A 13123-nucleotide genomic window follows, 5' to 3' on the forward strand; every position below is an offset into this window, starting at 1 on the left:
AAGTCAGAAAAGTTGTTCCTCATCTTCCTTCTGTGGCTAGTCTTTGGGTTTGGGTAGTTTGCATTGTTTTAATTTTGGCTTTTGGTGTCACAATCTAGAACTTTCTGCACATGTGTGTTTCATGCTGATTTATATTCCATAGTTAGATGATGTTCAAAACACATTATCTTGCAAATAATAATAATTATTATGGTGTAAAGTCTGAAGAAATGCCGATGATATCAACAGGTTCCAGTCCCTCTCTCTTTTTTCAGCCAAAGAAATATGTTAAATCGGTTTATACCAGTGTTTATTAAACTAACAAGAATCACCTGTATTAAGTGTGCAATCCTATCTCTGACTTATAACTTGAGCAGGGCTGAAATCATGGCTAGCTCCTCTTGTGCTGTTGGGAATCTAGTTATGGCAGTGTAGGTAAGGAATCTATCCTAGTGTTGTGATGACATCATTGAGCTGGCAGTACCTGCCACTCACTGGGTGCTGGGCACACAACAGTAGTGTGCTTCTGTGTGTCCCAGATCCTTCTTCCCTAAAGAGAAGATGCTGTCATTTTTCTCCATTCAATATAGATATTGTGTTGTTAACAGACCTTTTATCAAGGATTGTTCACATAAGAAGAGGTGGTCTCTCATGACATCCTCCCAAATCACACTGCCTCTCTCCCCTTGTTGCCAGCATTTGTTGGCCTCCTTTGCTTACGGCTTCTGATGCATACAGCTACTGCTGATCAGAAGAATCACGCTTGGAAAAGCAGCCTTGGCACGGGCCTTGTCAGTGGCCTCTCTGATAGATAAGGGAGCAGGAGGCAAGGGGTGGGGAGAACTATTAAGTCAATCCTTTTCACTATCAGATTCATCACTAAAGCCACTGCCATTGCAGAGCAAGGGATGGAATCAAGCAAGCTTCTCTGGGCATAGCAGGTGCATTGCATGGCGGTAGTGATTGAGACTGTGCAAAAGCCTGGAAGTCTGGCTTGTTGTTTCTAAAGGGACTAAATGCTCCTGAAAACTTGACAAACCAGAACGACTGCAACAGAACCCATTAGCAAGGTATTGCACTAGTGTTCCCTCTCTGCTCAGTGTGCTCTACCTGCACAGGTCATATGGAAAATTGCTACCATATTGCAAAAGTGCCACTTGTACTTTTATATCAGAGGTACTTAACAAAGACTGGATAAGTTCCCTGGGACTCTGATATCCAACTATCCCATTAAACACACAAACACACTGATCACCCAGCTTTCAATAAGGCTCTCACGCACTTGGCTGTTCCTCACAGGTTTGGTCACACTTGTCACCAAGACCTCTTCATTCCTCTGAACCAAGTTTATGTCATGTTAACCGATAGGAAATTCTGTGCTATAATCTACAGTGAACTTTGTAAATGCAAACACTACTGGAAGGGGATAAGCACAGTTGAACATTATTGCCATTTCAACTCCATAGGAGAAAACAAGATCTGACTGAAGAGGCGGGTGGAAGCACAAAAGTTCCAGCTATGCACATGGTCCAATCAAATAAATACACTGTATGGAAATGTGAATAATTTGGATTCTTTTTTCTGTTTAAGTTAAAAGCATTTCACAGATGGATCTTGCCATAAAGACACCCAAGGGCCTTGAAATGTGACCGATAAAAAGGTTGCATACATAGATTTCCCAAAGCTTTTCTCACAAACAAGCATAGCCACAAGGTAGTGGAGGTTTTCTTTTTCTTTTTCTATTTTGACAAAGTAATAATCATAAATAAATAAGAATAAAAATGTGCACCCCACCACCAAGACCATTCCATTGTAACTATCCAACCTCCCAAAATTTTAACACCTCTTGCAATGGTTTGACCCCTTTCCATTTTAACAGTACAAATTCTTCAAACACCTTTCATATCTCCTCAAAATCATTTGTCCTACGTATTCCCCATCCTATCTTAATGGCACATGTTAATTTATCATTAATAGCTATATCCCACACCTCTTTATACCATTCTTCCATTTTATATTCTGCTTGCCCTTTCCACTTCCTAGCTATCATAATTTATGCAGCTGTCAATAAATTTGTGAGCAAGTCCTTCATAGTCTGCAAACCTTCCACCCCATCGTAAATTGATACCTCTGGACTTTCGGTCAGCTTTAACCTAGTGATTTCTGTTATCTCCTTAAACACCCTTTGCCAGAAAAATTGTACATATTTACACCCCCACCACATGTGAACATAATTTTTGGTTTCCTGGCATCCTCTCCAACATAACACCGGATATTCCTTGTTTATTTGATTCAATCTGACTGGTGTTAAATACCATCTCCAAACTAATTTAGAGGTTTGTGATGAGAGTTTTTCTTATCCTAGATGGGCTACCTTCCCAGGTTGATTACCATTGGACCCACTATTGGTCTTGTCCACTCAAACCATGGGAACCTGTCTTCACATGCAGGGAATAGACAAGCCCCTGACTTACTGAGGATTTAAGACCCATCAGCTACCCTCACCTGGTTTAACCAACCAGTCGAAGCAGTTATCCAGGGTTTGGCCCCTGTCACATTGCTAACAGCTTCTAGGAGCCGCAGGTGAGAACCGAGTGCAGGGTGGGCACCAATGGGTGGAGAAACTACCCAGAAGGATACAACATGTCCCCCACGATTCTAATGTCCAGTACCAAGATGAAGGTCTACCAGCCAGGCTTGCATGTTGAGCATGTTGCTTTCTGGAAGTGAGTCGTGGGCAACTTACAACCACCAGGTGTGACACCACAACACCTTCCACATCAGGAAGGTCTCTCCCATATCGGTCTCTACAGCCACAGCAGGTGTTGTAACCTTCCAACAATTTGATTCATCTCCAAAGTCAAAGTCCTCCATTGTCTCTTGAGACAGACGGATGCCAACCCAATATAGATTTCCATCAGATCGGAATCTGTTTTACTCCACTCATTCCCTTTTCCTAGATATTTGGCGTCTCATTCATACAATGCATTGCCATCTGCATACAGACACCCTACAACACAAGCTCATGTGGACAAATGACATGCAAAAACAAGCATTCACAGATACAGCTGACACCCACCACGATAATGGGTCTCTGCGACCATTTGGTTCACATTACTTCATCTATCTATGCAAATATGGGTTGTCTAACCCATTAAGATTGAAATTCCTCCTATATAGGCAGAATCTATCCTATCTTCTATGAATCATGCCTCATCCCCACCTCGAGTTTTTGGTCCTTTAAATGTCCAATAATGAAATGGTTATGCAAGTTTTCATCATTACTTTTCTGACTACTTAAAAGAAAAGATCCAGTGCTGGGTTATAAAACAAAACTTCTCATTTTAGGGAAATGTTTGGTTTCAACAGTGGTTACTACACTGGTTCCAGTAAGATATATAAAATAGCTACACTTATATCTAGGAATTTGAATATTTTTCATGTTCATGCACACAAATAAATCTCTGTGCCAAGGTAACCCAAAATCAGATGCATTGAAAGTTAAATTATGTAACCTGAAAAAGGCATGTACCGTAACTGTACACATATTTGCATATTTTCCATAATCTGCCTGTCAGATCTGGGCAAGGAATTATGCATGATGTTGAAGACCAACTCTAGAAATTCTACCTCATCGTCCCAACGCAGACTTGAAAAAAATCACCAGGAATTGGAACCTAGATTCTGATGTTTAGTGTTCACATGCACTTTAAACATATTTTCTGCATTCTCACCTAAGCTTTGCTCACAGATTCTTCTCCATAGAGGACAAGCCTTGTGGGCCAACTGTGTCTCCCACATACACACACCACAAAAAACAACAACAACAACAACAACACAGCAGCTTCTGGTAACTGTACACACATATAGAAATGCCCAGACTTTTGCAAACCACATAACACTCCCATATATTCAGCAATCATCAGGAAGGAATCACTTATGTTAGAGCAGCCATTAATATTTTGCTTCTTAATATTTTTCATTCCTTTTGAGTCCCATAGCTTTTACTGCGCATAGTAAGAAAGTCTGAAAGCAAGGGGCTGAACAGGATGGCTCTTGTTGCAAACATAGTCTCCCAAGAGAATGCTTGAACTGTAACAATCCATCCTCTTGTGTTCAATTACTAAACTGCTGTCAATTACAAACGGGTTTCTGTGGGTTCTCCTAATATGAACATTATCACTGTGCAGAGGATCAGAAACAGTTCACTCCTCCTACAAAGAGGACACAATGACCCAGCAGCAAATCATCATTGGAATTTATGTTACTAGGGTTTGTTTCGCTGATTCCAAAGGACAGAACGCTGCCAATGAAAAACAGTAAGGTTTCATTTGCCGACAGCAACACTGCTTTATTTCTGCCCTTCCCCTTTCTAGTATTTTGCAGCCTAGTACTTTCTGCTTTAGAAATGGTACACATAGTTTTCTCATAGAACTTGTATCATGTGATTTGTGAATTGTTATTCCTAGCTTCCCTCCCCGCCACACACACCGTGTTCCCTTCAAGTTTATTCCCATTTCAATTTGTGTTTTTGATGGGAAGAATTTAATTTACCTCACAAATGGACCTAAATCCCACCACTCACTCAGTACAGGTCTGTAGCAACAACAAGAAGAAAGCAGTCACTAAATTCAGTGTGATTTCAGCATCACTAAAACAGTTCAATCATCAATCATGCCTTATATGAGGAACCAGGAGTTCAGGATTTGCCTCACAGTTCCACAAAAAAGGCAGAGAACCCAAATTTGCCATGCTGAGCTTCCACCAAATTCTGCAATCTACCGTAAGTAAATTCTGCAAACCACATACACTGCTCCAAAAGGGCAATATTTATTGGGGCAATTCCCATTTTCTGACCCCCAAACCCCTGCAGAATCACTATCCCATTTTGTTATTTTCTGGGCAGGGGGAGTTGTTTGGGGGAATAATTGTCAGCCTGTTGTTTATTGGTACTTTCCAACTCTACAGTTCTATGATTCTATGAAAACCCAAGTTTTGTCAATACCTTTATTAGGACCAAACAAAACGTCACACAAGAGTAAACAAATTTTTGAGTTCTTCAGAATAACCTGCTTACTGTAGCCTGCAACTTGAGGAAGAGCTCTGGAGAACTCAAAAGCTTGCTCACTGTTTTGTAACATTCTGGTTGGTCCTAATAAAGGCATTGCCCGACTGTGGATTTTAGAATGAACACACACACACACACACACACACACACACACACACTGGATCAACACGCTTGCCTTTGCTTTTTTAAGGTGCTACAGAATCCTTTGTTCTTTTTTGCTTTTTAGGTTATTTTTGTGACTCACTAGCGTGTTTCATCTCTCTCTGCAGGGTTTCTGGAAGTTGAATCTCTGAGTAGGTGGGAGGATGCATTTTTCATGATACAAATGCTTGTGCAGGAACACTAAAATGCAGCTCACAGCCAGTTATTTCACACACAACACAACTGCTGAGGAAGTTGATTACCGTATATACTCAAGTATAAGCCGACCCGAATATAAGCCTAGGCACCTACCGGTAATTTTACCACAAAAAAACTGGGAAAACTTATTGACTTGAGTATAAGCCGGTTCACCACACCAGAGGCTGGTGGTGGCAGCGGCGGAGGAAGAACAAGCAGCCGGAAAGGGCTGCTTTCAGTCTGCTCGTTCCTCCTCCACAGCCGCCGACAGTGGCAAAGGCAGCGGCGGAGGAAGGAGGAGCCTGAAAGGACCCTCACTCAAGTATATGCCAAGGGGGGCTTTTTCAGCATAAAAAATGTGCTGAAAAAGTCAGCTTATACTCAAGTATATACGGTATATTTTTCTTGGAGATTGTAAACTTCAAGAATAATCATCTTCTCGAAATTTAAATACTGCAGAATACACAAATGCATACAGAAGGTGGAAGAGACCCCCCCCCCATGTGTATGGGTGGGGGGCATCAGAAGTTACTCATAGCATGAGAATAGGGCTCTTACAAATGAGTTCATATTCACAACATTGGAGGGTTGAAACAAAGCAACTTGAAAATATTTATTAATTATGCATATCTTTTAAACTTGTTCATATTTTGCTAATTCTGCTAACGGGGAAGTGAGCCAAACACTAGAGAACTGTTCCCTGACCACTGGGATTCTACCGACTCCCCAATTCTCTTTGACCGTTTCAGAACACATTCATTGACCCCTGAGTTCCAAGCCTAGCTTCTACACCATATGGGCTAGAAACCTGCTTTTTAAAATTCAAACAATATAATCTGTGGTTCTCAGAAGGTTAAATTCTGCAACACGTACTATGTTCCTTGCTTTTTATGTGTCTAATATGGCACTCTTGGTCAGCCAGAAGATAACATTTATGAATACAGTGGTACCTTGGGTTACATACTCTTCAGGTTACATATGCTTCAGGTTACAGACTCCGCTAACCCACAAATAGTACCTCGGGTTAAGAACTTTGCTTCAGGATGAGAACAGAAATCGTGCTCTGGCGGCGCAGCGGCAGCAGGAGGCCCATTAGCTAAAGTGGTGCTTCAGGTTAAGAACAGTTTCAGGTTAAGAACAGACCTCCAGAATGAATTAAGTACTTAACCTGAGGTACCGCTGTACTTCTTTCTGGTTTCCCTGTTTGGACCACCAATAAGTTTAGAGATTAAAAAGCCAACAGGCAGTTTGGGGAAATTGCAGAAATTTAAAATTCAGCGCCCCTCCCGCGTGGTGTTTGGTGGGTTTTAATCGTATGCCAGGCAACCACAAACTGCTTAGGAAGCTGCTGTGTCCTGCTTTTATGGGCAAGCATCTGTGACGGTTTAAAGAATAAAGTAGTATCCTCACAAACCCCTTCAGAACCAGCAACATGCAAAATCTCTTTAAGTTACTACCTCATGACAAACATTTTTCAATGGAACTCCCTGCTGAAATGAACACGGGCTCGTTTGAAACGGGGTATGACTCAGAAGAACAAATAGATCTCAGCCAGGACTGTACAGAAAAGTCAGGGACTCCTGGCTGCCAAACTAATAAATACCGTATTTTTCGCTCTATAACACGCACCCGACCATAACACGCACATAGTTTTTAGAGGAGGAAAATCTGTAGGCATGCCACCCGTAGGCATTCCCTCCATAACACGCACAGACATTTCCCCTTACTTTTTAGGAGGAAAAAAGTGAGTGTTATGGTGCAAAAAATACGGTAGTTTATTTTCCCTTTGTTTCTGACAGACGGATGTGGCAAACAATGTCAGAACGTCAAATGTGCATAATAACAAACATCTTAAGCAGGAATTGAGAAATAAGGAGGGTAAGAATAAATACTTCCAATTTGAAGATGGCACTACTTTTGTTCTCGGCTTTGTACCGTTGCTACTTTTTTCCTTCTTATTTGGCACTGAATCAGCTATTCTTAAGTAGCCAAAGTTATTTATTGACTTGATTTATATCCCACCTTTCCTGCAAGGAGCTCAAGGCAGCGTACATGGTTTCCTGCCTCCACAGTTTACCCTCATGACAACCATGGGAGGTGGGTTAGGCTACGAGACAGTGACTAGCCCAAGGTCCCTCAATGAGCTTCATGGCTGAGTAAGGATTTGAGGAGGTCTATGATCTTCCACTGCGGGAGGCAGTGGAAGACAGGAGTGCCTGGCGTGCTCTGGTCCATGGGGTCACAAAGAGTTGGACACGACTAAACGACTAAACAACAACATGATCTTCTACAATAGTGCTGAAGCTTCCAAGTATTTTGGCAATCTGTTCTCAGCTAGTTATCCAGTCATTGCATGGGACTCCTATACAATGTACTGCATGCAATGTTCAAGTAAGTGTACCCTATCACTGTCCTGCTTAAATTGCATTTTACTGTAGATTTTAAAATGGGCTTTTAAAAAAATGTCACACACAGTTTGGGGAGCCTTTTTGGTCAGAAAGTGGAATAAAACTACAACAGATATCATAACAAATTGCACCCCCCCCACCTCCTGGCAGCCATCCTTCAAACAGATAGCAATTTTAATTTTATTTCCATTCTTCCAACTCTCCTGCCCTTCCTCTGGAGTTCCCAAGTCACCCTTATTTCATTTTGCTCCCTGGGATCCAGATTACAGCAGACAGCGATAAACAAACCTAAACTACTGAGCCTCTATTCCAAACTCAGCTTGCATATCACTCCTTAGGAGCCTGTCACACCCCTTCCTTTTAAGATCTCTAATAAACCTGTTTTCTCTCCCCCACTCGGCCAACCCACACTACCTACACAGAAAGTATGCTTTCCTCTCCAGTACACCTTCCCAAAGTCCCCCCTTTTATGCATCCCTCACCCTGAAAAGCATCCCCAAGCAAAAACATGGGATTTGCACGAGGCAATCTTTTGCTTCTCTTCTGAAGCAGCCTCCGCCAAAGCATGAGGCAAGCATTTTCAGCATCAGCATAAGATACCATACAGTATTTCTCAAGCACTACGCGCTAGGAAAACCCACTTTCAGTTTTCATAACTCAGCATCACCCCACTGCAAGACAGTCTGCCTTTTTTATTTACAAAATGTATATGATTCAAATCTATTTGGCAATGATCAGAGCTGGATAAAAGAGTCTAATGTGACAGCCACTTGGTGAGTTTCCTATATATTTCCTTTTTCCATTTAACTCTCCCCCCACACCTACCCCCCACACCCATCAACTTTCAAAAAGATGAAGAAAAAGAAGAGAATTCCAAGTCACCAGGCAGATTCTGCACCAGGAAGGGATGGAAATACACCAACAACCAAGTGCCTTACCTAGAGTGGTGGTCCAGGGGACTAGCTGAAGGCAGAGAACCAGCTGCAGGAGGAAATCCATGACTTTGCTGGGTCCCCTATGACTCTCTGCCAGCACTGACCCTCTTCCCTGTGTGCCAGTCCTTCTCTCTAAGGCTCTGCAAGAGCTCTGATGTTAATGCTTGGACTCTTGCTGGCTTATAGAAGAATTCCACCTCCTGCTAGGGGAGACTCTCATGGGTCCTAAAGCCCTCATGGTTTCGTCACCCCCTGTGCATTCACCTCCTTCAGCAAATTCAAGAAGCAGAACAGCATGAATTATTAACACCTCTGTGTGTCCATTTATTTAAACATTAGCATTCAGCTGGAAGAGCTGATTTTGTCAGCTGAGCACCCCCACCCCACCCTGAAACTGCCTAGGCAGAAACACTCCGGGTTTGTTTGTAAGGGAGAAGCAAGCCTGGGCAAACTAAGCTCTTTATAACCTGATCCCTGACAGCAGCATCTTTGTTAATTTATTTTTTTATATTAAATTTATATCCCACTCCTTCCTCTCAAAGGAGCCCCTAACATTGGAGTTGGGCTGTAAAAGCCAAACCCCAATTTTTCCTTAGCAGCTTCCATTATATTAATTGCATACAGATGTGAACATTTTGATTGACAACCTTTGCTTATCACTTCACGTTCCCCACAGGAAAAGCCATATTCCAAGATAGCCAAGCCATTTTTCTATCTGCCACAATTGCACAAAAGCAGAAGGAGACCTCAGGCAATTTCCCATATCATGCTTTTGTTGGGCATTTTAAAACTTTTACCTCCTCCTTGCATATCTGTGTTACTAATGGAAGAAGACACATACACAAACACTTCCTATAGATGTGTCGGCACCGACACTCGGCAACTGGAACCTTTCTGCTGCAGCACCTAGAGGTGCTTGCTTACTAGACTTAATGGTACTCCCTTTAAGAAGACCATGTGTCCACTGCCGCTGCTATTCCGTGCTTTACAGCTGTTCCTACCTTCTCGACATGTTAGAGCAAATGAACAGACAACAGTTTGCCAACCCTGCTAAAAAAAAACCAGAAATATTATGAGCGTGTGCAGTTTGACTTACTTAAATTATAGGACCACCACTGCTACAGAAATAAAAGGATAAAAGTGCCCTGTTGTGGTTTTAAAAGTAAAAAATAATTATTGTAGAAAATGATAATGTATTTTTATGTAAAAGTAATAAAATGGGCAATGGTGACCATGTACTTGCCTGGTTGGCTGCCCCTTGAATATAATTTATTTTTTAAAAAAATAGGAGAAAGGATACTATAGCAACCAATGTCAGCTGAGGTGGTACTTCAGGTACTGGTGTGGGACCTCTTTGCTGCTGTACCCACCATCTCCACTCTTTAGTGTTTTAGATGATGATGATGATGAAGAAGAAGAAGAAGAAGAGTTTGGATTTGATACCCCGCTTTATCACTACCCAAAGGAGTCTTAAAGCGGCTAACACTCTCCTTTCCCAGTGTGGTGTAGTGGTTAAGAGCGGTAGTCTCGTTATCTGGGGAACCAGGTTCGCGTCTCCGCTCCTCCACATGCAGCTGCTGGGTGACCTTGGGCTAGTCACACTTCTTGAAGTCTCTCAGCCCCACTCACCTCACAGAGTGTTTGTTGTGGGGGAGGAAGGGAAAGGAGAATGTTAGCCGCTTTGAGACTCCTGAAGGGGAGTGAAAGGCGGGATATCAAATCCAAACTCTTCTTCTTCTTCTTCTTCTTCTTCTTCTTCTTCTTCTTCTTCCCTTCCTCCCCCACAACAAACACTCTGTGAGGTGAGTGGGGCTGAGAGACTTCAGAGAAGTGTAACTAGCCCAAGGTCACCCAGCAGCTGCATGTGGAGGAGCGGAGATGTGAACCCGGTTCCCCAGATTACAAGTCCACTACTCTTAACCACTACACCACACTGGTAGTCAATGTGATGTGATCACTGCTGCAGCAGATTAAGCGGGGGGGGGGGGGAGGTTCCAAAACGTTAGTTTGTTCCTTGGAGAATGAACCTAAAATTGCTAAGTAATTTGAACATTTTCAACTATTATATGGAGATGAGTGCTAGCACTGCCATGTAGTTACCTACAATCTATCCAGGTTATAAGCCAATTGTTTAGGATGGTAAAAGGGCGGACCAATGCCATTACTGGAAAAGAAGCAATTTCATTCATTCACAATAAAAAGTCCCATTTCAGGTCTAGTACTGCTGCAGTGACTGAGTTCATTATTTCTTCTCTTGCTACAAAGGCAAAAAAATTGTTCCCTGACATGGTGAGCTCATGAGTGTTTACCAATTTTAATTTTTGCCGCTAAAAGTCCTGATTAATGGAATAGTAGGCATTCTGGGGAATGAATTGTTTTGCTTCCTCCCCCACAACAAACACTCTGTGAGGTGAGTGGGGCTGAGAGACTTCAAAGAAGTGTGACTGGCCCAAGGTCACCCAGCAGCTGCATGTGGAGGAGTGGAGACACTAACCTGGAGACACTAACCCAGATTACGAGTCTGTCGCTCTTAACCACTACACTACACTGGCTAGACTTGGAGGAGGGCTAGACTTGAGACTTCAGGTACAGCTCTAGCTATTACCGTTCAGGTAAGATACTTCCACAGCTCTAGAACATCAATAAGGAAAAGGTACTTCTGTTTTGTTTCTCTCCCACTCCCTTCATCCAACCTTGGCTCCTGCCTGTTGCTGTTCAAAATGGTAGTCATGCTTGCTCCAGCAAATCAGGGAAGGATAGATTTGCTCAGTGGTAGAGCAACTGCTTTGCATGCAAAAGAGGCAGCCACTGTCAGTGTGGTAAGTTGGATGGACTCACTATAAGGCAGCTTCCTATGGTTTTATATTTTGATTTTGTTCTGTGAACTGCCCTGAGACCTCTGGGTATAGGGTGGTATACAAATTCAATAAATAATAATAATATCCCTAAGTGGAAAAAGAGTAGTTCAGGCAATCTGGGGGAAAGTATTCACTGAATATTCAGGTTGCAGCCAACCATATGAAAAGATGGCAGCCATTGTGGAACATTTCATATTATATATATATCCCAAATTTCCACTATTTTATGACATTTTATGCAAACATTCCTCCAAGCAGTATATAGTTGCCCTTTGCTTTTCAAAAGTTTTAAAGCAGAGCCTGAATATCCAGGGATGCTGTCGTAGTGGGTTTCCTGCGTTAAGTAGGGAGCTGGACTAGACATTGGAATCCTTAAGGTGGCTTTCAACTAATATTTAAAATCATAGCAATAAAACCTTTCCATAACTAATGATAATCATACTGCAGGGAGTGCAGACTGGGGAAGGTGATACCAGCCAACCAACTTTGTGTTTATTCAAGAGACAGGTTGCTAAAGCTGAGGAGAAGAAGAAGAGGAGTTTGGATTTGATATCCCACTTTATCACTACCCGAAGGAGTCTCAAAGCGGCTAACATTCTCCTTCCCTTCCTCCCCCACAACAAACACTCTGTGAGGTGAGTGGGGCTGAGAGACTTCAAGAAGTGTGACTAGACCAAGGTCACCCAGCAGCTGCATGTGGAGGAGCAGAGACGCGAACCCGGTTCCCCAGATTACGAGACTACCGCTCTTAACCACTACACCAGTGTTTCCCAAACGTTTTTGGGCAACGGCACACCTGTTAGCCGGAAAAAAATCTCGTGGCACACCACCATTAAAGCCCCGCCCCGTGACGTCAGCGCGCAGCGTCACGCCGGGAGGGACGCACAAAAGCGAAAGTTTTTTCCCTCCCCCTTGCCGGGGTGGGAGGAGGCAGCAGAGCGAGGGCAGCTGAGGCGGCGGCGGCGATAGCGGGCGGAGGAGGGGGCGGCGGCGGGAGTTGCTGCTGCTGTTGTTGCTGCTGCTGCCCGGACATGCCGGCCTCCTCCTCCTCCGCTGTCTCGCGCTCCTCCCTTTTGCGCGCGCTGCCCCGCCGCTCGGCACCACCACCGCGGAGCCGCCCCCGGCTCGACGCGGATCCTCGCCGCCGCCGCCGCCGCCTCTCACCGCCCGACTCGCCCGCCTTCCTCCCACGGCACACCAGCCGGTGTCTCACGGCACACTAGTGTGCCGCGGAACACCAGTTGGGAAACACTGCACTACACCACACTGGCTCTCTGAGGAACTACATGTTATTTTAAAGGGTCAGACAAAACCCCACTGACCACTTGTTTTGCTTGACAGGAAGTGACTCAACGATACCCAGTTCTGGCCAACTGGCCTGGTGGTGCCCAAGTGCAAGGGGATGCACCTCTGAGCTACTTTGGTGCTTCAGAGAGTAAGGTATTTGGAGTAAGGCATCAGGAAATTGTTTGTTAGGCAAGTGTTCACATAACAAGTTGAAGATTTCTATTGATTCCTATGGGGAGATTTCTAATA

At 43.5% G+C, this 13123-nt stretch overlaps 2 protein-coding genes across 5 annotated transcripts in view; both read right to left on the reverse strand.

Moving 5' to 3' along the window:
* Positions 1-13123, reverse strand: part of LTK (leukocyte receptor tyrosine kinase) — a 117922-nt gene that overhangs the window by 91816 nt on the left and 12983 nt on the right. For 2 of the 4 annotated variants that reach the window (XM_083506181.1, XM_083506180.1), the window contains exon 1: positions 8733-8918. The exons of 1 other annotated variant lie outside the window; for it this stretch is intronic. In XM_083506181.1, coding sequence (XP_083362307.1) covers positions 8733-8793 — 61 coding nt within the window. In that variant the 5' untranslated portion in view covers positions 8794-8918. Of the gene's footprint in view, positions 1-8732; positions 8920-13123 lie in introns of those variants that run through there. One more of the 4 variants, XM_083506182.1, reaches the window with a different exon arrangement.
* Positions 1-13123, reverse strand: part of RPAP1 (RNA polymerase II associated protein 1) — a 174485-nt gene that overhangs the window by 59638 nt on the left and 101724 nt on the right. The gene's annotated exons all lie outside the window — the stretch shown is intronic.

This window comes from Podarcis liolepis (genome assembly GCF_965112155.1).
Source record: "Podarcis liolepis genome assembly, chromosome: 1".
NCBI classification, from domain to species: domain Eukaryota; kingdom Metazoa; phylum Chordata; class Lepidosauria; order Squamata; family Lacertidae; genus Podarcis; species Podarcis liolepis.